This window comes from Coregonus clupeaformis, chromosome 23 (assembly GCF_020615455.1).
Source record: "Coregonus clupeaformis isolate EN_2021a chromosome 23, ASM2061545v1, whole genome shotgun sequence".
NCBI classification, from domain to species: domain Eukaryota; kingdom Metazoa; phylum Chordata; class Actinopteri; order Salmoniformes; family Salmonidae; genus Coregonus; species Coregonus clupeaformis.
Window position 1 is genome coordinate 27,066,854 of NC_059214.1, and position 24,490 is coordinate 27,091,343.

At 42.3% G+C, this 24,490-nt stretch overlaps 1 protein-coding gene across 1 annotated transcript in view; it reads right to left on the reverse strand.

Moving 5' to 3' along the window:
- LOC121536689 (NEDD8-conjugating enzyme UBE2F) overlaps positions 1-24,490 on the reverse strand; it is a 74,918-nt gene that overhangs the window by 14,702 nt on the left and 35,726 nt on the right. Inside the window, exons 7-9 of the mRNA XM_041844129.2 lie at positions 24,064-24,121; positions 852-884; positions 147-209 (exon numbers count right to left, since the gene is read on the reverse strand). Of these exons, the coding sequence (XP_041700063.1) occupies positions 147-209; positions 852-884; positions 24,064-24,121 (154 nt within the window). The remainder of the gene's footprint in view (positions 1-146; positions 210-851; positions 885-24,063; positions 24,122-24,490) is intronic.

Genomic DNA, 24,490 nt, shown 5'->3' on the forward strand with positions numbered 1-24,490 from the left:
AGTGAGTTCTACAGAACAGCCCCACATTCCACTTCTAGAGCTTTCAGACCTTCTAAACACGTCCTACTTACTGCTGCCCATGTAAGGTCATGGACAGGACATAGGGAAGATGACCTCCCTCCAGGTGGGCTGGTTGGTGTTGTTACCTTATCGCGCAGATGATGCTCGGCCGCGTCGATGTTCAACGGGTCATCGAAGTTCAGTAGATCCTGAATGAAATGAAAGAGAGAGAGTGAGCTCGAGTCAGCGAAAGTTTACTAAAAACTGATTCAGATAAACTAAAACCAGCTAACCCTGATGAAAACAACATTTGCCAGACTATTACATGTTGTTGTTGTTGTCTGATACTAACAGCCACTGGCAGTATGCAATGTCACCCTGGATTTAAGTTAAACAAAGTAGTGTAATTAGCCGGTTGCCGTAGAGATGGCGTGTGTGGCGGGCGAGGCAGGATGTGTTATTAGGGAGATAAAATGGCGGCTAGGCCTGTGTGGAGAGCGCCTCACTTCCTGATTAAGAGCTAAGCCTCAGGGCATGACTGAGCATCAGGCTGCATCATCACTGTGGGAAGCAGCCAGGAGAGGAGCGAAAGAGATGCTATCAACCCAATCAACCAAGCAACAACAGTCACTTACAGGAACACTTAACACGCTCATTCTCCTTACCTACCTGCTTTCTCCTCAATGTTTACAGAAAATGTTTGGGGAATTGCTCGGAAACAGGTTTGTTTGGTTTTATAAATAAAAGAGATAGGCTTTACGGTAACAATTCAGTCTACCTGTTGTAGTCATGATAAGCATAGAAACACATTTTAACAGATGTCAAATGGTTTTGATTAAAAAGGTACTTACGGTAAACAAGGAGTTCAATCCCCAGACTACATCCTGAAAGACACAGACGCAACAGACAAAACATTCAGCAGACATCCATAGAACATCATATTAAAAACTAGCCAGTAATAACCAGGCCAATCAGTGAGCATTTTTGAGCCAACAAATTAACACAAACAAAATCGTTGAATGCCCCAATTAGATAAAAGCATGGAATTCTATCATCTAACCAGTTCCATTGTATCTAACGAAGACGGAACCTTTCTGATTATGCAAGTGGATTGCCTCTGGGAAACGTATTAGGCAAATATCCTTGATGATCAAACACTGTGAAGAAGGGTATGATGGGTATCATTAACATGTATATTTTGAGGACATTAAATGAGGAAACTGGCTCTTTTAATTGAGCATCTCAGTCTCGGCAAAGGGTGTGTTAATTCATGAATCATAAACCATTATGAGATGCCAACGGGCGACGTGTAAACAATTACCCTTCCATAATAGCTTAATGTATTAATGTATTCTAGCTTCACTTAGAGGACGTCAGTGTGGACATTCAACTCTATTCCCCTGCCAAATGATAATGTCATAGACTTGTCACACATGGAGGTTTAATACGTATTGACACATTATGGAAATAACCAAACTGAAGAGGGGAAAATAAAACATGTTTTTGTTTTCTATTTAGTTGTCAGTTGGCTATGAGCTGAGCTGGATGAGGAAAATAATGATCCAAAGCCCTGTCCAGTTTCATTCTTATTTGTCTTGTTTGAGTAACAGGGTTAAAATATGGACACTCCTCAGGGAATTATAGGGCCAATATATAGTGTACTCCTTAGGGAGTCATAGGGTTTAATCAAGAACACTCAGTTAAATTGAGTACACTCCTCAGGGAGTGATGGGGTTAAATCAAAGACATTCAATGCACTGAAGGGGAGGATGAGGATGAGGGGCTCATTAGAACAAGGAAACATTACGGTTAATGGATACTTTCCCTGATGGGGCTTTCTAATGGTAGTAGCTACACATCGAAATGCAGATATATGCCTCGCAGAAAACAGGTGATGGGCCCAATTTGCTCTTATCACTTTGCTATTTCATTATAAAACAAAGGGTGGTCCCATCAAAGAGCAGAAGACAATTGAGTGCCAGGGAAGAAATAAAACGCACATGGAATGAAAACAACAACTAATATTTTCCTGGGCTGTGATGCAAACTGCAGTGCTGTCAGAGGCCATGATTGACAGTTGGTGGATTTGCATTTAAATTAAATATAGTCAATACCTTTCTCTACAGGACCTGCTCTCTGTTTTAATGATCTTATCTCTCCATACTGTTGATCCCCATTTGGGATATTTCTCTAACAAGGTCCAGCTCTTGACCTTGAAAATACCACTGTGCATAATTAGCCTGATGTTTACATTCCTTACCAAGGTCGGATTTGATTCTAATGCAGGACCCACAGCTTGATGAATTAGTGGCCTACCGTATCCGTTTTGAATGATGAATAAGAGAACGCATATTAACAAATAGGAAGACAGTCACCAGTCGTTGCGCTTTCTCTATCCTTGACATTTCTAAGGTGATATCCTACAGGGAAACTAACCCGCAAAAGGCTCCATAAGACCACACAGTTGAGGGCTATGGGACTTATCCAACAACTATATTTATTGTATTTTTATTTTACCTTTATTTAACTAGGCAAGTCAGTTAAGAACAAATTCTTATTTACAATGACGGCCTACCCCGTCAACTAGATGTTCCAAGCCTTCCCTTGCTTGTGATTGCACTTAGCCTTCCTATACTACTCAGTTTAGGAATATGGACTCTCCACTGGTTCAAGGGGGCCTGGAGTTCTGGATACTATATGTAGAGATATGGATCAGATCTGACTGCAACTACCAAAGAGCACTAACAAAGCAATAAGGATAACCTAACCACTTGCATAAGCTAAAGGAGTCTATTTTTGAGTGAGTAGTAGACCATGTGAGACAGTGGGAGAAAGTGTGGAGGAGGAAGAACTGAGGTTATGAAAGAGAAATGAGAACATGTAAGTAAGTGTTGGTGGTGAATACGATGGATAGATAAATTATGAAAAACTCTTCTCTTTTGTCAGGCAGGATGCCGCTTCAAAATGAGTCAAGCACTGTGTGTTAGTGTGTGTTAGTGTGTGTGTGTGTGAGTGAGAGAGAGAGTGTGTGTAAAATAAATAGCTAAACATCTAAAAGTGTGTGTCTATATCTATTTGCACAGATGTTGTGCGCCTGACTGTGTGTGTGTGCCTTCAGAAACTATTCACACCCCTTGACTTATTCCACATTTTGTTATGTTACAGCTTGAATTCAAAATGGATAACATATATTTTTTTCTCAACCATCTACACACAATACCCAATAACGAGAAACTAATAATATGTTTTTAGAAATGTTTGCAAATGTATTGAAAATGAAATAGAGAAATATCTAATATCTACCAGTCAAAAGTATGGACACACCTACTCATTCCAGGGTTTTTCTTTATTTTTACCATTTTACCAAAATAGTGAAGACATCAAAACTATGAAATAACACATGCAATCATGTAGTAACAAATCCAAATATATTTTATATTTCAGATTCTTCAAATAGCCACCCTTTGCCTTTATGACAGCTTTGCACACTCTTGGCATTCTATCAACCAGTTTAATGAGGTAGTGACCTGGAATGCATTTCAATTAACAGGTGTGCCTTGTTAAAAGTTAATTTGTGGAATTTATTTCCTCCTTAATGCATTTGAGCCAATCAGTTATGTTGTCACAAGGTAGAGGGGGTATACAGAAGATAGCCCTATTTGGTAAAAGACCAAGTCCATATTATGGCAAGAACAGCTCAAATAAGCAGAGAAACAACAGTCCATCATTACTTTAAGACATGAAGGTCAGTCAATACGGAAATGTTCAAGAACTTTGAACGTTTCTTCAAGTGCAGTCGCAAAAACCATCAAGCGCTATGATGAAACTGGCTCTCATGAGGACCAGAAACCATACCATGATGTCCAAGGAACTGTCCGTAGATATCCGAGATAGAATTGTGATGAGGCATATATCTGAGGAAGGGTATAAAACAATTTCTAGAGTGTTGAAAGTTTCCAAGAGCACAGTGGTCTCAATCATTTGGGAATTTAAAAAATATGGAACTACCCAGACTCTGCCTAGAGCTGGCCGTCCAACCAAACTGAGCAACCGAGCAAGAAGGACCTTGGTCAGGAAGGTAATCAAGAGAACCAATGACCACTCTGACAGAACTACAGAGTTCCTTGGCTGAGATGGGAGAAACTGCCCGAAGGACAACAGTCTCTACAGCCCTTTACCAATCTGAGCTTTATGGGAGAGTGGCCAGACGGAAGCCACTCCTGAGAAAAAGGCACATGACAGCACACCTGGAGTTTGCAAAAAGGCACGCCTAAGACAGAGCATAAGGCAAAATATTCTGTGGTCTGATTAGACAAAAATTGAACTCTTTGGCCTAAATGCAAAGCGCTATGTCTGGAAAAAAAACAGGCACAGCTCATCACCTGTCGGACACAATCCCTACCGTGAAGCATGGTGGTGGCAGCATCATGCTATGGGGATGCTTTTCAGTGGCAGGGACTGAGAGACTTGTAAGGATAGAGGTAACAATGAATGGAGCCAAATACAGGCAAATCCTTGATGAGAACCTGCTTCAGAGTACAAACGACCTTAGACTGGGACCAAGATTTACGTTCCAAGAGGATAATGACCCCAAGCATACAGCCAAAACAATGCTGGAATGTCTTCAGAACAATAATAAGAAAGTCCTTGAGCGGCCCAGCCAAAACCCAGACTTGAATCCCATTGAAAATCTGTGGAAAGACTTGTAGATTGCTGTTCACCGCCACTTACCATCTAATTTAACAGAGCTTGAGAAAATCTGCATGGAAGAACAGGAGAAAATTCCCAAATACAGATGTGCAAAGCTGATACAGACATACCCAAAACGACTCAAAGCTGTAATCTCTACCAAAGGTGCTTCTACAAAGTACTGACTCGGGGTGTAAATACTTACGTAAAGGAGATATGTCTGTATTTCATTTTCAATACATTTGCAAAAATGTCTAAAAACATGTGTTCACTTTGTCATTATGGGGTATTGTGTGTAGATAGGTGAGATTTAAAAAAATATTTAATCCATTTTGAATTCAGGCTGTAACACAACAAAATGTGGAATAAGTCAAGGGGTATGAATACTTTCTGAAGGCCCTGTATGTGTGTGCGTGTGTGTGAGAGAGAGCTGCCTGGTCGAGGAGGTGACAGTAGCTGTGTGGGTTGGAGCTGTGCTGCACAGGAGAGAGGTGACAGTGAAGTAGGGACAGCGTCACCCTCTCCACAACACAACACACTTATCATAGAGAATGCCCCAGGCCAACTTCTACAATACAAAAAAGTGTCCCGTTTTTTACCTGCTCTTTTCTAAATTTAGTTTGATCTTCATTTAAAGCAACCTGGTAGGACTGTAAAGTAACAACAATATACACTACTTCGGTCTACCGCAACTACCTGATTAAATGTGTATGTCGCTCTAGTGAAATAAATGTCTCATCATTCCTTGGCACATGTATGAGGGGGAGTACAAGGTGGAGGTCAAGGGTAAACTCTCACCCAAACACAATCAAGTCCCTATCTCACTCTCCCAACTCTCTTTACAGTGTGTAGGCTGGATTAATCAATGGAGTACATTTGACCTGGCCCTCGCCTGTCATTAGACGTTTGAGTTCCGGATCACAGAACAAAGTCAAATCTCACAGCAGACTACAGGTTCAGAGAGAGGACCAGTGATCCATACTGTATGGATTGGTGGGGGACAGTGGGAGAGGCTGGGAGAGAGGTGCAGAGAGGAGCAAGAAAAAGTGCTGGACAGAGGGAGATAGCTGGGAGCTCAACAGTTTAAAAGGACTAGAGGTATAAACTTCTAACAGTGAACATGAGGCTAGGGTTAGGATGAACTGTATGGATGAATGTAGACACAGTCGGAGGGCTTTATTATACAAAATCTGGTAACCCAGATGTTCCAAAACAACACTTGCTTGGATTCATCTAACCAACACAGTGTCATTAGTGTGTGGGGTTCTCCTAAGCTATATGGAATTGTTTTAAGAAAGTCATACCAACGATCATTTTGCTATTTGATTTTGAATTTTAAGACCCCTTAAAGTAAAAAAATAATATATATATATATATATATATATATACATACACATACACACTGTGTGTATATATATATATATACATACACACTGCTCAAAAAAATAAAGGGAACACTTAAACAACACAATGTAACTCCAAGTCAGTCACACTTCTGTGAAATCAAACTGTCCACTTAGGGAGCAACAATGATTGACAATACATTTCACATGCTGTTGTGCAAATGGAATAGAGTTGAAGGATGGGACTAATAACAAATAACAACAAATAATAATAAAGAGAGCTAATAATGTAAGCATACTGTGTCCATAATAAGTGTATAGGTTGTATGTTGGGAGCTTTTGGGAAAGAGCACAGTTAGAAAGATATGGCATATAGAAGCAAACCGGATGGACATCATGAAAATGATCGGAGAGGTTGAGAGTAGAAGTAGTTCAGGAGCAAAAAAAATAAAATAAATAAAAATATATATAATATAATTATTGTAAAATTAACTCTGTCCATAAGGTGTAGATAGTAAGTATAGACCGGAAGTAGAGGCCTGGGCATTGTTGTTCACTAATTTACTCCAAGTAGGGAAAGGATGGTGGGGTTGAAAAGTAATAAAGGGGAGTATACAGTGGGGAAAAAAAGTATTTAGTCAGCCACCAATTGTGCAAGTTCTCCCACTTAAAAAGATGAGGCCTGTAATTTTCATCATAGGTACACGTCAACTATGACAGACAAAACGAGAAAATCCAGAAAATCACATTGTAGGATTTTTAATGAATTTATTTGCAAATTATGGTGGAAAATAAGTATTTGGTCAATAACAAAAGTTTCTCAATACTTTGTTATATACCCTTTGTTGGCAATGACACAGGTCAAACATTTTCTGTAAGTCTTCACAAGGTTTTCACACACTGTTGCTGGTATTTTGGCCCATTCCTCCATGCAGATCTCCTCTAGAGCAGTGATGTTTTGGGGCTGTCGCTGGGCAACACAGACTTTCAACTCCCTCCAAAGATTTTCTATGGGGTTGAGATCTGGAGACTGGCTAGGCCACTCCAGGACCTTGAAATGCTTCTTACGAAGCCACTCCTTCGTTGCCCGGGCGGTGTGTTTGGGATCATTGTCATGCTGAAAGACCCAGCCACGTTTTCATCTTCAATGCCCTTGCTGATGGAAGGAGGTTTTCACTCAAAATCTCACGTTACATGGCCCCATTCATTCTTTCCTTTACACGGATCAGTCGTCCTGGTCCCTTTGCAGAAAAACAGCCCCAAAGCATGATGTTTTCACCCCCATGCTTCACAGTAGGTATGGTGTTCTTTGGATGCAACTCAGCATTCTTTGTCCTCCAAACACGACGAGTTGAGTTTTTACCAAAAAGTTCTATTTTGGTTTCATCTGACCATATGACATTTTCCCAATCCTCTTCTGGATGCACTCTAGCAAACTTCAGACGGGCCTGGACATGTACTGGCTTAAGCAGGGGGACACGTCTAGCACTGCAGGATTTGAGTCCCTGGCGGCGTAGTGTGTTACTGATGGTAGGCTTTGTTACTTTGGTCCCAGCTCTCTGCAGGTCATTCACTAGGTCCCCCCGTGTGGTTCTGGGATTTCTGCTCACCGTTCTTGTGATCATTTTGACCCCACGGGGTGAGATCTTGCATGGAGCCCCAGATCGAGGGAGATTATCAGTGGTCTTGTATGTCTTCCATTTCCTAATAATTGCTCCCACAGTTGATTTCTTCAAACCAAGCTGCTTACCTATTGCAGATGCAGTCTTCCCAGCCTGGTGCAGGTCTACAATTTTGTTTCTGGTGTCCTTTGACAGCTCTTTGGTCTTGGCCATAGTGGAGTTTGGAGTGTGACTGTTTGAGGTTGTGGACAGGTGTCTTTTATACTGATAACAAGTTCAAACAGGTGCCATTAATACAGGTAACGAGTGGAGGACAGAGGAGCCTCTTAAAGAAGAAGTTACAGGTCTGTGAGAGCCAGAAATCTTGCTTCTTTGTAGGTGACCAAATACTTATTTTCCACCATAATTTGCAAATAAATTCATTAAAAAATCCTACAATGTGATTTTCTGTAAAAAAAATCTCAATTTGTCTGTCATAGTTGACGTGTACCTATGATGAAAATTACAGGCCTCTCTCATCTTTTTAAGTGGGAGAACTTGCACAATTGGTGGCTGACTAAATACTTTTTTTCCCCACTGTATATATATATATATAAAAAAAAAAACATGGGGGATTGGAAGTGATGCAGACAATTACATTGATAGAAGATACAATCTATCTGCAATATTAAGCTGATCCATTCCCCCCCCCCAAAAAAAAATATAAAATAAAATAAAATAAAAAATAAGATAAAATAAATAAATATATATATATATATATACATACACACTGCTCAAAAAAATAAAGGGAACACTTAAACAACACAATGTAACTCCAAGTCAATCACACTTCTGTGAAATCAAACTGTCCACTTAGGGAGCAACAATGATTGACAATACATTTCACATGCTGTTGTGCAAATGGAATAGACAACAGGTGGAAATTATAGGCAATTAGCAAGACACTCCCAATAAAGGACTGGTTTTGCAGGTGGTGACCACAGACCACTTCTCAGTTCCTATGCTTCCTGGCTGATGTTTTGGTCACTTTTGAATGCTGGCGGTGCTTTCACTCTAGTGGTAGCATGAGACGGAGTCTACAACCCACACAAGTGGCTCAGGTAGTGCAGCTCATCCAGGATGGCACATCAATGCGAGCTGTGGCAAGAAGGTTTGCTGTGTCTGTTAGCGTAGTGTCCAGAGCATGAAGGCGCTACCAGGAGACAGGCCAGTACATCAGGAGACGTGGAGGAGGCCGTAGGAGGGCAACAACCCAGCAGCAGGACTGCTACCTCCGCCTTTGTGCAAGGAGGAGCAGGAGGAGCACTGCCAGAGCCCTGCAAAATGACCTCCAGCAGGCCACAAATGTGCATGTGTCTGCTCAAACGGTCAGAAACAGACTCCATGAGGGTGGTATGAGGGCCCGACGTCCACAGGTGGGGGTTGTGCTTACAGCCCAACAACGTGCAGGACGTTTGGCATTTGCCAGAGAACACCAAGATTGGCAAATTCGCCACTGGCGCCCTGTGCTCTTCACAGATGAAAGCAGGTTCACACTGAGCACATGTGACAGAGTCTGGAGACGCCGTGAAGAACGTTCTGCTGCCTGCAACATCCTCCAGCATGACCGGTTTGGCGGTGGGTCAGTCATGGTGTGGGGTGGCATTTCTTTGGGGGGCCGCACAGCCCTCCATGTGCTCGCCAGAGGTAGCCTGACTGCCATTAGGTAGCGAGATGAGATCCTCAGACCGCTTGTGAGACCATATGCTGGTGCGGTTGGTCCTGGGTTCCTCCTAATGCAAGACAATGCTAGACCTCATGTGGCTGGAGTGTGTCAGCAGTTCCTGCAAGAGGAAGGCATTGATGCTATGGACTGGCCCGCCCGTTCCCCAGACCTGAATCCAATTGAGCACATCTGGGACATCATGTCTCTCTCCATCCACCAACGCCACATTGCACCACAGACTGTCCAGGAGTTGGCGGATGCTTTAGTCCAGGTCTGGGAGGAGATCCCTCAGGAGACCATCCGCCACCTCATCAGGAGCATGCCAAGGCGTTGTAGGGAGGTCATACAGGCACGTGGAGGCCACACACACACTACTGAGCCTCATTTTGACTTGTTTTAAGGACATTACATCAAAGTTGGATCAGCCTGTAGTGTGGTTTTCCACTTTAATTTTGAGGGTGACTCCAAATCCAGACCTCCATGGGTTGATAAATTTGATTTCCATTGATAATATTTGTGTGATTTTGTTGTCAGCACATTCAACTAAGTAAAGAAAAAAGTATTTAATAAGATTATTTCATTCATTCAGATCTAGGATGTGTTATTTTAGTGTTCCCTTTATTTTTTTGAGCAGTATATATATATATATATATATATATATAAACACATACATACATACATACACAGACACACACACTACCGGTCAAAAGTTTTAGAACACCTACTCATTCAAGGGTTTCTCTTTATTTTTACTATTTTCTACATTGTAGAATAATAGTGAAGACATCAAAACTATGAAATAACACATATGGAATCATGTAGTAACCAAAAAAGTGTTAAACAAATCAAATTATATTTTATATTTGAGATTCTTCAAATAGCCACCCTTTGCCTTGATGACAGCTTTGCACACTAGGCATTCTCTAACCAGCTTCACCTGGAATGCTTTTCCAACAGTCTTGAAGGAGTTTCCACATATGCTGAGCACTTGCTGGCTGCTTTTCCTTCACTCTGCGGTCCGAATCATCCCAAACCATCTCAATTTGGTTGAGATCGGGGGATTGTGGAGGCCAGGTCATCTGATGAAGCACTCCATCATTCTCCTTCTTGGTAGAATCACCCTTACGCAGCCTGGAGGTGTGTTGGGTCATTGTCCTGTTGAAAAACAAATGATAGTCCCACTAAGCACAAACCAGATGGGATGGCGTATTAATGCAGAATGCTTTGGTAGCCATGCTGGTTAAGTGTGCCTTGAATTCTAAATAAAATCACTGACCGTGTCACCAGCAAAGCACCCCCACACAATCACACCTCCTCCTTCATGCTATGTGGTGGGAAATACACATGCGGAGATCATCCGTTCACCTACTCTGCGTCTCACAAAGACACTGCGGTTGGAACCAAAAATCTCAAATTTGGACTCCAGACCAAAGGACAGATTTCCACCGGTCTAATGTCCATCGCTCGTGTTTCTTGGCCCAAGCAAGTTTCTTCTTATTATTGGTGTCCTTTAGTAGTGGTTTCATTGTAGCAATTCGATCATGAAGGCCTGATTCACACAGTCTCCTCTGAACAGTTGATGTTGAGATGTGTCTGTTACTTGAACTCTGTGAAGCATTTATTTGGGCTGCAATTTCTGATGCTGGTAACTCTAATTAACTTATCCTCTGCAGAAGAGGTAACTCTGGGTCTTCCTTTCCTGTGGCGGTCCTCATGAGAGCTAGTTTCATCATAGCGCTTGATGGTTTTTGCGACTGCACTTGAAGAAACTTTCAAAGTTCTTGAAAATGTCCGTATTGACTGACCTTCATGTCTTAAAGTAATGATGGACTCTCATTTCTCTTTGCTTATTTAAGCTGTTCTTGCCATTATATGGACTTGGTCTTTTACCAAATAGGGCTATCTTCTGTATACCACCCCTACCTTGTCACAACACAACTGATTGGCTCAAACGCATTAAGAAGGAAAGAAATCCCACAAAGGCACACCTGTTAATTGAAATGCATTCCAGGTGACTACCTCATGAAGCTGGTTGAGAGAATGCCAAGAGTGAAATGCTTACTTACAAGCCCTTAACCAACATCGCAGTTAAGAAAAATAAGTGTTAAGTAAAAAATAGATAAGTAAAAAATAATTAAAATAATTAAAGAGCAGCAGTAAAATAAAATAACAGTAGGGAGGCTATATACAGGGGGTACCAGTACAGGTTAGTTGAGGTAATTGAGGTAATACGTACATGTGGGTAGAGTTAAAGTGACTATGCATAGATAGTAAACAGAGAGTAGCAGCAGCGTAAAAGAGGGGGTGGGGGGACAACGCAAATAGTCTGGGTAGCCATGATTAGCTGTTCAGCAGTCTTATGGCTTGGGGGTAGAAGCTGTTAAGAAGCCTTTTGGACCTAGACTTGGCGCTCCGGGACTGCTTGCCGTGCGATAGCAGAGAGAACAGTCTATGACTAGGGTGGCTGGAGTCTTTGACAATTTTTAGGGCCTTCCTCTGACACCGCCTGGTATAGAGGTCCTGGATGGCAGGAATCTTGGCCCCAGTGATGTACTGGGCCGTACGCACTACCCTCTGTAGTGCCTTGCGGTCGGAGGCCGAGCAGTTGCCATACCAGGAAGTGATGCAACCAGTCAGGATGCTCTCGATGGTGCAGCTGTATAACGTTTTGAGGATCTGAGGACCCATGCCAAATCTTTTCAGTCTCCTGATGGGGAATAGGCTTTGTCGTGCCCTCTTCACGACTGTCTTGGTGTGTTTGGACAATGATAGTTTGTTGGTGATGTGGACACCAAGGATCTTGAAGCTCTCAACCTGTTCCACTACAGCCCCGTCGACGAGAATGGGGGCGTTCTCAATACTATTTTTCCCCCTGTAGTCCACAATCATCTCCTTTGTCTTGATCACGTTGAGGGAGAGGTTGTTATCCTGGCATCATACGGCCAGGTCACTGACCTCTCTATAGGGTGTCTCATCGTTGTCGGTGATCAGGCCTACCACTGTTGTGTCGTCGGCAAACTTAATGATGGTGTTGGAGTCGTGCCTGGCCATGCAGTCATGGGTGAACAGGGAGAACAGGAGGGGACTGAGCATGCACCCCTGAGGTGCCCCCGTGTTGTTGAGGATCAGCGTGGCAGATGTGTTGTTACCTACCCTTACCACCTGGGGGCGGCCCGTCAGGAAGTCCAGGATCCAGTTGCAGAGGGAGGTGTTTAGTCCCAGTGTCCTTAGCTTAATGATGAGCTTTGAGGGCACTATGGTGTTGAACGCTGATTTTGATTTGTTTAACACTTTTTGGGTTACTACATGAGTCCATATGTGTTATTTCATAGTTTGATGTCTTCACTATTATTCTACAATGTAGAAAAGAGTAAAAATTAAGAAAAACCCTGGAATGAGTAGGTGTGTCCAAACTTTTGACTGGTACTGTATATGAACAATTATATTTTTGGCCTTACTGCTATTAGCCCATACAAACACATTGAATAACAAATTCACCACATGGAACATCAGATAACCATTGTGCTCGTGAGAGTCTCCTATTTCCATAGAGGGGTCATAATAGTTATGTAGTCCAAACCGTTTCGGACGCTTTTGTGAGAAGACCGATTTTCGGGATGTCTCATGGTCTGACAAAACACTCTAGCTCGGTCACCTTTCACCGCAGATGCGGAAGCGCGACATAGACGGATGCGGTGGATTGAGATGCATCTAATGCAAAAAAACAGATCTCTAGCATAAACTGACAAAATGTTATGGGGATTTTTTTATTATGCCAATTAGATTTCAGCGGGGGTGTGGACATCGATGTTAGGGGGTTAAAACGATAAGATAAAATCATAATGAATTCACAATGCAGATATGGTCCTGAGTATGACCGCTAGGGGGCAATGCAGTTCAATCTACCGCAGTCATGGCTCCCAGACGGCGCTCACCTTACTGCTGTCCCCCACCCACTCAGCAACGATGGTAGTAAATGATGCTTTTGGGTTATCTGCTACCTCTCCTCCATGTTCTCAGTGGTCAGTACATGGGACTTCATGTCCCACTTCTCATCGATGAAATGGCTCATTGAAGTGATGTATGACAGTGTGTTCATAGACGTCCAACAATCTGTTATTAATGCCATGTATGGTGTTTGAGAGCTCACACTTTGTACTTGCAGAGCAATCATTGTACAATTTCTCCATCCAGGCCATCACGTAGCATCTTGTAGTCTGGTTCTAGGTATTCCATCAGGGTATTGAAGCCGACATCCTCTACCATTGACAATGGCGGCATATAAACTGCAATCATTTCTGTAATCAGCGCTGTGATTTTCTCACGCCGTCCCTTATCGCACTTCTTTTGTGTGAAGAGTCTGTCTAACGTCTGTTGTTGGGGGCCTGCACTGCTGCCAACAATGGTTTGGGTCCCACAGTGCCTCCGTTTTAGATGGTTAAGCTGCCACTGTAGCTCAATTCCACCTCGCAAAGTATGCATTTTACCACCTTTTCAATTAACTTCTCTAAGTATTGCCATACAGGACTTCACTGCTGTCACTTCCCTGTCTCACTCTCTGCCATTATTATAACTGTTAACGATAAAAACATTGGTTAGGGATTTTTTCTAAAAGTTAATGATCCCAATTTCGTTTAAATGTTCACACCCATTTGTCTGTCTGTAATTGTGCAAGGGTAGAAACTGGGGTCTGCAGAGTACAGCCTGGGAACAGGTTTAAGAAATATTTGAGCTCTGCCTTAAAGTAACTGTCCAGTGAAAATCTCACTTTTAAAATGGTATATTCTGTTAACTCATACCCAAATAATGTTGTTGACTAGTCCTATACTCATGTGTCCAAAGCATAAATTTGAGAAATAAAACACTTCAAAAACCCCAGCTCAAACTTGCATTTCAAAACTATTTCCTCATAGTATGATGTCATACTCCTGATGAGGATGAGCTGGCCAATCAGCGGTCTAGAGGATGAGCTGGCCAATCAGAAGTCTACTCGCATGAATATATTTTACATTCTGTTATTGGACGCCCACACCATTCTAACACAGAAAAGCTGCTTTTTAACATACTTAACAACCATTTTTGGGAAGGAAAACTATTTCACTCATATTGTAGGTAATTATAGGTCATATTTCACAGAAATCTAGAAACACTGGACAGTTACTTTAAGACACTACCTTAAAGCTAGCTCAGTGTGCTTTGATGTGATGTTCATTTGATCATCAAAGGCAATCGAAGCTTCTTTTACATTCCTCTGATCAGACATTTAAGGGAAAAAAATTAAAACGGCATAGTGCCAAAATGATTAATGTTTTGGCCTGTACGGTTTGTCACAGAAGGAAGACAGGACAGAGAAATGTAAGGGAGAGGACAGGAGAGTGGAAGAGGGCAGAGGAGAGGAAGTCCAGACATCCTTATGTCTCCAGGATACAAAAACAGATAACTCTGTTGATAGCCTTGTGTTTGAGAGAAGACTTTCAGAGGCTGGAGTTATTCTCTCCACTGATTCAATCAACTGATTGGCCATGGTCACCGCCTGATGATGGAATGATAGTCTCTTTTGTTTTGCTCACTCCAGCTCAAGGTTGTACAGACCGAGGGGTAAATTGGATGAGAAGCCTTTCGGAACAGTGGAGTTAAAGATTTGAATGGAGCAGAAGATAGTGCATTCGAAAAGTATTCAGACCCCTAGACTTTTTCCAAATGTTGTGACGTTACAGCCTTATTCTAAAATGGATTAAATTGTCATCAATCTACACACAATACCCCATAATGACAAAGCAAAAGCAGGTTTTAGAAATGCTTGCAAATGTAAAAATAAATAAATATATATTTACATAAGTATTCAGAACCTTTACTCTACTTTATTGAAGCACCTTTGGCAGCGACTACAGCCTCGAGTCTTCTTGGGTATGACGCTACAAGCTTGGCACACCTGTATTTGGGGAGTTTCTCCCGTTCTTCACTGCAGATCCTCTCAAGCTCTGTCAGGTTGGATGGGGAGCATCGCTGCACAGCCATTTTCAGGTCTCTCCAGAGATGTTCGATCAGGTTCAAGTCCGGGCTCTGGCTGGGCCACTCAAGGACATTCAGAGACTTGTCCCAAAGCCACTCCTGCGATGTCTTGACTGTGTGCTTAGGGTCGTTATCCTGTTGGAAGGTGAATCTTCGCCCCCAGTCTGAGGTCCTGAGCGCTCTGGAGCAGGTTTTCATCAAGGAGCTCTCTGTACATTGCTCCGATCATCTTTCCCTCGATCCTGACTAGTCTCCCAGTCCCTGCCGCTGAAAAACATCCCCACAGCATGATGCTGCCACCACCATGCTTCACCGTAGGGATGGTGCCATGTTTCCTCCAGACGTGACGCTTGGCATTCAGGCCAAATAGTTCAATCTTGGTTTCATCAGAACAAAGAATCTTGTTTTTCATGGTCTGAGAGTCCTTTAGGTGCCTTTTGGCAAACTCCAACCGGGCTGTCATGTGCCTTTTACTGAGGAGTGGCTTCCGTCTGGCCACTACCATAAAGGACTGATGGGTGGAGTGCTGCAGAGATGGTTGTCCTTCTGGAAGGTTCTCCCATCTCCACAGAGGAACTCTGGAGCTCTGTCAGAGTGACCGTCAGGTTCTTGGTCACCTCCCTGACCAAAACCCTTATCCCCCGGTTCCTCAGTTTGGCTGGGCGGCCAGCTCTAGGAAGAGTCTTGGTGATTTCAAACTTCCATTTAAGAATGATGGAGGCCACTGTGTTCCTGGGGACCTTCAATGCTGCAGAAATGTTTTGGTACCCTTCCCCAGATCTGTGCCTCGACACAATCTTGTCTCTGAGATCTACGGACAATTCCTTCGACCTCATGGCTTGGTTTTTGCTCTGACATGCACTGTCAACTGCAGGACCTTATATAGACTGGTGTGTGCCTTTCCAAATCATGTCCAATCAAGAAACATCTCAAGGATGATCAATGGAAACAGGATGCACCTGAGCTCAATTTCGAAGTCTCATAGCAAAGGGTCTGAATACTTATGTAAATAAAGTATTTCAGTTTTTATTTTTATTTTTTACGTGCAAAAAATAAAAATAAATGTTTTCGCTTCGTCATTATGGGGTATTGTGTGTAGTTTGATGAGAAATAACATTTATTTAATCCATTTTAGAATAAGGCTGTAAAGTAACAAAATGTGGAAAAAGTCAAGGGGTCTGAATACTTTCCGAATGCACTGTATTTAGTGTGTTGTGCGACTTTGGGGTGACATGGTCTGAAGAGCTATTTGTCACATTGAAGATTTATGATTTGAAAGGAGAAAATGTACGATTTGAAAGGTGCATGCATTGTGTTTCTTGTATTTTCATCTAGCTAATCTCAGAGGGTGATTACACTCGTCCAGTCTCGCTGTGACATTTTGTGCTTGGATATTTTGAGCCAAATCTTGAGGGGGGCTGAACCTGAAAAATGTAAGATTTGAAAGGAGCAAGCAATGCATCCCTGTTATTTTCATCTAGCTAATCTCACAGGGTGATCACACTTGCCCAGTCTCACTGATATTTTGTGCCGTGATATTTTGAGGGGTTAAATCTAAATCAACACAACATTGTCAGAGACTCGCAACAATATATGCACAGATGAAACTCTATGCAGGCTAACGAAATGCTTTCCTAGCATTTCAATAGACTCGTATGATTTAGTAGAGTAGGAGTTTGGGAACAGAAGGACTGGGATAGTTGCTTCTCATCTTGGTCTAATATGTACCGTGTGAGAAAGACACAGAGCGAGAGAGAGCGAGAGAGAGCGAGAGAGAGAGAGAGCATGAGATGTACCGAAATCTATTATAGCTGCTAACACCTTAGGTGCTGAGGGAGTGACTAGCTCATTGATCCAGAGCCCTCCTGAATCCTCTTACTGGTAGCTAATAGAGAGCTTGTTCCTACGGGCCAGCTACTGGTAGCTAATAGAGAGCTTGTTCCTACGGGCCAGCTACTGGTAGCTAATAGAGAGCTTGTTCCTATGGGCCAGCTACTGGTAGCTAATAGAGAGCTTGTTCCTATGGGCCAGCTACTGGTAGCTAATAGAGAGCTTGTTCCTATGGGCCAGCTACTGGTAGCTACTAGACAGCTGGTTCCTATGGGCCAGCTGCTGGTAGCTAATAGAGAGCTTGTTCCTATGGGCCAGCTACTGGCAGCTAATAGAGAGCTTGTTCCTATGGGCCAGCTACTGGCAGCTAATAGAGAGCTTGTTCCTATGGGCCAGCTACTGGCAGCTAATAGAGAGCTTGTTCCATGGGCCAGCTACTGGCAGCTAATAGAGAGCTTGTTCCTATGGGCCAGCTACTGGTAGCTAATAGAGAGCTTGTTCCTATGGGCCAGCTACTGGTAGCTAATAGAGAGCTTGTTCCTATGGGCCAGCTACTGGTAGCTAATAGAGAGCTTGTTCCTATGGGCCAGCTACTGGCAGCTAAGGGCTCAGGCACACCAATAGCATTTGCTGGCTGAGAGTACTTCAATGTAATTTGCAAACCGAATTTACATTGCGTTATTGCTCTGTTGAAAGGTGAATTCATCTCCCAGTCTGGTGGAAGGCAGACAACCACGTTTTCCTCTAGGATTTTGCCTGTGCTTAGCTCCATTTCGTTTCTTTTTTATCCTGAAAAACTCCCCAGTCCTTAACGGTTACAATGATAGACATAACATGATGCAGCCACCACTTCGCTTGAAAATATGGAGAGAGGTACTCAGTAATGTATTGGATTGGATTGGCCCATAAACATAACACTTTGTATTCAGGACAAAAAGTTAATTGCTTTGCCACATTTTTTGCAGTATTACTTTAGTGCCTTGTTGCAAACAGGATGCATGTTTTGGAATATTTTTTAATTCTGTACAGGCTTCCTTCTTTTCACTCTGTCAATTATGTTAGTATTGTGGAGTAACTACAATGTTTTTGATCCATCCTGAGTTCTCTCCTATCACAGCCATTAAACAGTGACAAAAAAAATCTGAATTTGATCCATTTAAAATTCAGCCTGTAACAAAACAAAATGTGGAAAAAGTAAAGGGGTGTGAATACTTTTCTAAAGGCACTGTATGTCCGAACCGCTGCTGGGAAGTCTGTCTCACTGTCTGTGTGTTCTGCGGTAGGACAGATAGAGTGCAATCACTGCAGCTGTGTATCCTGTGTTAGTGGGCAAGTGAGCATTGTCGAAATCAAAACCCAACCCTCAAGTAAGTCATGAAGAACTCACTTACAAAACTCTGTTTTGGACGAGACTGACCTTGTGACGAAAATTATCCCATTTACACTTTGTAGTACCTTTTGACAGTAGAATAAATGTTTCTGACTAATATCGATGCTACATATGTTGTTTTCTATCAGAGAAGTTGTTCATTGCCTAAGCGAGCTCTATTTTCGCATACCCAAAACACCTACTATTTAGAACACAAGAATGGGTATTCAGACACGGCAACAGGTCTCGGCCAATAGTAAGTAGGTTATGTCCCAATGGCACCCTATTCCCTATATATTGAAGTACTTTTTGAGCGCTATGGGCCCTGGTCAAAAGTAGCGCACTACATAAGGAATAGGGTGCCATTTGGAAAGCAGACCTTGTACATCAGCAGATTACCTCAATTACTAGGCTCACTAACTGACACGCAAAATCACAGGTGTCCAGTAGAAACCGCCTGAACAGGCAAGGAAACCAACCCTCGCCATCACTTTAGGTACTGACTGTTAAATCACCTCCTCCTTCTGACTGACTGACACCACCTCCTAAAGCCTAATGATTACAATCTTCTCAAAACTGACAGTTATTACTCATCCAGTTCATCCTCTCTAATAGTTACTGTACTGCTGCTAGATGTACATCACTACCTAAAGTCAGGTCCTATAGGAGTTTACTGCCAGCTGTCCATAGTCCAACTGACCTTTTACACCAATATGGGTGAAACCCTTTCTCACACCACCACAGCTTTGCGACTGCAGAAATACAGTGGGGAAAAAAGTATTTAGTCAGCCACCAATTGTGCAAGTTCTCCCACTTAAAAAGATGAGAGAGGCCTGTAATTTTCATCATAGGTACACGTCAACTATGACAGACAAATTGAGAGAAAGAAATTATAGAAAATCACATTGTAGGATTTTAATGAATTTATTTGCAAATTATGGTGGAAAATAAGTATTTGGTCACCTACAAACAAGCAAGATTTCTGGCTCTCACAGACCTGTAACTTCTTCTTTAAGAGGCTCCTCTGTCCTCCACTCGTTACCTGTATTAATGGCACCTGTTTGAACTTGTTATCAGTATAAAAGACACCTGTCCACAACCTCAAACAGTCACACTCCAAACTCCACTATGGCCAAGACCAAAGAGCTGTCAAAGGACACCAGAAACAAAATTGTAGACCTGCACCAGGCTGGGAAGACTGAATCTGGTATCTTAGGTATTGTCTAACCTTCATGTCTTAAATTAATGATGGACTGTCGTTTCTCTTTGCTTATTTGATCTGTACTTGACATAATATGGACTTGGTCTTTTACCAAATAGGGCTATCTTCTGTATACACCCCTACCTTATCACAACACAACTGATTGGCTCAAATGCATTAAGAAATAAATAAATTACACAAATGAACTTTTAAGAAGGCCCACCTGTTAATTTAAATGCATTCCAGGTGACTACCTCTTGAAGCTGGTTGAGAGAATACCAAGAGTGTGCAAAGCTGTCATCAAGGCAAAGGGTGGCTATTTGAAGAATCTAAAATCTAAAATATATTTTGATTTGTTTAACACTTTTTTGGTTACTATATGATTCCATGTGTTACATCATAGTTTTGATGTCTTCACTATTATTCTACAATGTAAAAAAAATAGTAAAAATAAAGAAAAAACCTTGAATGAGTAGGTGTGTCCAAAGTTTTGACTGGTAGTGTATTACAAAATGGTAAAGGCTCTCTTTTTTATTTTTTTATAGCTTGGTCTGTGAGAAAAAAATTAAGAAGATGTCGTGTGGTAAGTGTTGCAAAACATTACAATTCTACTGCATTACACATGTACAGTGGGGAAAAAAAGTATTTAGTCAGCCACCAATTGTGCAAGTTCTCCCACTTAAAAAGATGAGGCCTGTAATTTTCATCATAGGTACACGTCAACTATGACAGACAAATTGAGAAAAAGAAATCCAGAAAATCACATTGTAGGATTTTTTATGAATTTATTTGCAAATTATGGTGGAAAATAAGTATTTGGTCACCTACAAACAAGCAAGATTTCTGGCTCTCACAGACCTGTAACTTCTTCTTTAAGAGGCTCCTCTGTCCTCCACTCATTACCTGTATTAATGGCACCTGTTTGAACTTGTTATCAGTATAAAAGACACCTGTCCACAACCTCAAACAGTCACACTCCAAACTCCACTATGGCCAAGACCAAAGAGCTGTCAAAGGACACCAGAAACAAAATTGTAGACCTGCACCAGGCTGGGAAGACTGAATCTGCAATAGGTAAGCAGCTTGGTTTGAAGAAATCAACTGTGGGAGCAATTATTAGGAAATGGAAGACATACAAGACCACTGATAATCTCCCTCGATCTGGGGCTCCACGCAAGATCTCACCCCGTGGGGTCAAAATGATCACAAGAACGGTGAGCAACAATCCCAGAACCACACGGGGGGACCTAGTGAATGACCTGCAGAGAGCTGGGACCAAAGTAACAAAGCCTACCATCAGTAACACACTACGCCGCCAGGGACTCAAATCCTGCAGTGCCAGACGTGTCCCCCTGCTTAAACCAGTATGTGTCCAGGCCCGTCTGAAGTTTGCTAGAGTGCATTTGGATGATCCAGAAGAGGATTGGGAGAATGTCATATGGTCAGATGAAACCAAAATAGAACTTTTTGGTAAAAACTCAACTCGTCGTGTTTGGAGGACAAAGAATGCTGAGTTGCATCCAAAGAACACCATACCTACTGTGAAGCATGGGGTGGAAACATCATGATTTGGGGCTGTTTTTCTGCAAAGGGACCAGGACGACTGATCCGTGTAAAGGAAAGAATGAATGGGGCCATGTATCGTTAGATGTTGAGTGAAAACCTCCTTCCATCAGCAAGGGCATTGAAGATGAAACGTGGCTGGGTCTTTCAGCATGACAATGATCCCAAACACACCGCCCGGGCAACGAAGGAGTGGCTTCGTAAGAAGCATTTCAAGGTCCTGGAGTGGCCTAGCCAGTCTCCAGATCTCAACCCCATAGAAAATCTTTGGAGGGAGTTGAAAGTCCGTGTTGCCCAGCGACAGCCCCAAAACATCACTGCTTTAGAGGAGATCTGCATGGAGGAATGTGTGAAAACCTTGTGAAGACTTACAGAAAACGTTTGACCTGTGTCATTGCCAACAAAGGGTATATAACAAAGTATTGAGAAACTTTTGTTATTGACCAAATACTTATTTTCCACCATAATTTGCAAATAAATTCATTAAAAATCCTACAATGTGATTTTCAGGAATTTTTTTCTCATTTTGTCTGTCATAGTTGACGTGTACCTATGATGAAAATTACAGGCCTCGCATCTTTTTAAGTGGGAGAACTTACACAATTGGTGGCTGACTAAATACTTTTTTTCTCCACTGTATCTGGATGTTATCACAGCATGAAAACTAACTGAGTCAGGCTAATGAGAATAACTTTATATAATTTGCTTTTGAAACAGTCTCATGCCACGGTAATGGCTTTTGAAACAGTTTCATGCAGTAAATGACCCTGGCTGGCTGTGGTTGTCATCGTTAGCTAAGTAAGATGTTAGTTAGCCAGGGAACCGCCTGAGGAGGACGTCATGGGGATATCAGAGCTGTTAATTACACCTCAATCGCAGAAACAGAAGATGATGAGCGAGCCAGGGAGAGTGTGCGTGTGTTCCTGTATGTGTGCCTGTGTGTGTGTACCTGTGTTTGTGTGTGCCTGTACCTGTGTTTGCCTGTACCAGTGTTTGTGTGTGTACCTGTGTTTGTGTGCCTGTGTGTGTGTACCTGTGTCTGTGTGTGCCTGTGTGTGTGTGTGCCTGTGTGTGTGTGTGTGTGTGTACCTGTGTTTGTGGTATAAGGTATAGCAACTGTGACATCACAGGTACAACAATAACAGCTAGCCGCCTTTCACAGTGTCACCTCATCTCCCTCACTGTCAATTTAGTCAATACAGTTTTGAGTTTAGGGCCTTTAAATATTCAGTGGCTGTGACACTACAAACTGAATCCATTCGAGTGGTACTGTGTCTCAGTGTGTCAAAGGGGAAGAGAGGAGACAGAAGATGTGACGTAGGCATGACACAGAGAGATGGGTTAGGTTGAGACTCACAGCGGCTTCTGATAAGAGAAACACCAGTGAGAGACAATCAAAGCCTCAGGGTTGACTTGATAGTCAATTCATGTCTCCTGTCTGCAAATACACTTGAATATTACCATAAAGATGCACAGGCACGTTCCTAAATTGTTTTATTGGTATGTGCTGGTCATAAGTCACATGAAAAGATTAATAGATTTAACACATCTTTAAATAGGCCTAGGTTTGGAGTTTGAAACACCCAATGACCTTTTGACAAGGGATCTTAAATCTATCTGGAATTGCAAAGCAAGTTCAATGCATAGCACATATTCAACACCATGGCTCTTGGGTCAAGCATGTGCCATTTATCAAAGGAAAACCATTGGGGTTTTCAAGCAAGGAGCCCTGCTTCATAGTGAGCCAACTCCCTCAGGATCAATAAATGACTATACCTGTTACCAGCAGACCACCACCACCACTGAGAGTATTATGGGGCCTCGTTCTGAGAAATCACAGTTTCTTTGGTTCAATAACACACACCCCTCAAAAGAGAAAGGCTTAGCAAAGTTCACCAGGTCTAACAGAGTGAGATTTATCCTACATTCTCAGTCCCACCATCTACCAAACGGAAGGTAGGGCTGATCGCATTAAACTCTAACACAATTGAAAGTGCCCTCCTTTTCAGAGAAGACTGGGTTCTTTCAATAGTAGAGATGAGAAAGGCAGGTGGGAAATAGAGTGTCATGGTTCATGCATAGTTTAAAGAACAAACTTTAAATGCTTGTTGAGATCTTAGAAGGAACCTTGAGAAGCAGGGAAGGGATTAAGAAAGTCAGCCAGTGAGCGCTTCACAATCGCTACTTCCACATTGAATGGCAATTTCCACTCTACGCATACATTTGCATACTTTTATGACGTACACAGCTCTTTTTAGACTAGGGCTTCCATGTTCTCCTCCCCCTGCAGTAGTAGCCATCGCCCTCTCAGAGCATGGGGAAGAGGGTGAATTAAGCAATAAGGCCCTCTGGGGTTTGTGGTATATGGCCAATATACCAAGGCTAAAGGCTGTTCTTACCCACAACGCAACGCCTGGATACAGCCCTTAGCCGTGGTATATTGGCAATATACCACAAACCCCAGAGGTGCCTTATTGCTATTATAAACTGGTTACCAACGTAATTAGAGCAGTAAAAATACATATTTTGTCATACCCGTGGTATATGGTCTAATATACCACGGCTGTCAGCCAATCAGCATTCAGGGCTCGAACCACCCAGTTTATAATGGTGCTTTAAAGATATATTACTAGTTTAAGAGAAGGGGCATTGGGACCAGAGAGGTTCATTAAGATGGGCACTGATACTCTGAGCTATAGGTGCTGGTGTTATAGGGATTAAAAACTCACCTTTAATGTTCTGGTAGGGGCCCAGCCAGTGCTGTCGATAGAGTGCTCCCGCAACAAACTGGGAAAATAGAAACCAGCAGACATCAAATCTCCATCATCACATCGGAAATCATGGGGAAAGAAAAAGAACAATATAAAAATACCCTACTACTACATTCAGACATTTCTTGCCCAGGACATCCTCACTTGTGATGTGTATTGCTCTATAAATGATTGGACATCACAAATGAAAGTGAGCCAGCCAGGCATCTTAAAATATCTGCTTTTCTTGACCTTTCATGTGCTGATGACTACAGTGGCTTGCGAAAGTATTCACCCCCCTTGGCATTTTTCCTATTTTGTTGCCTTAGAACCTGGAATTTAGATGAATTTTTGGGGGGGTTGTATCATTTGATTTACACAACACGCCTACCACTTTGAAGATGCA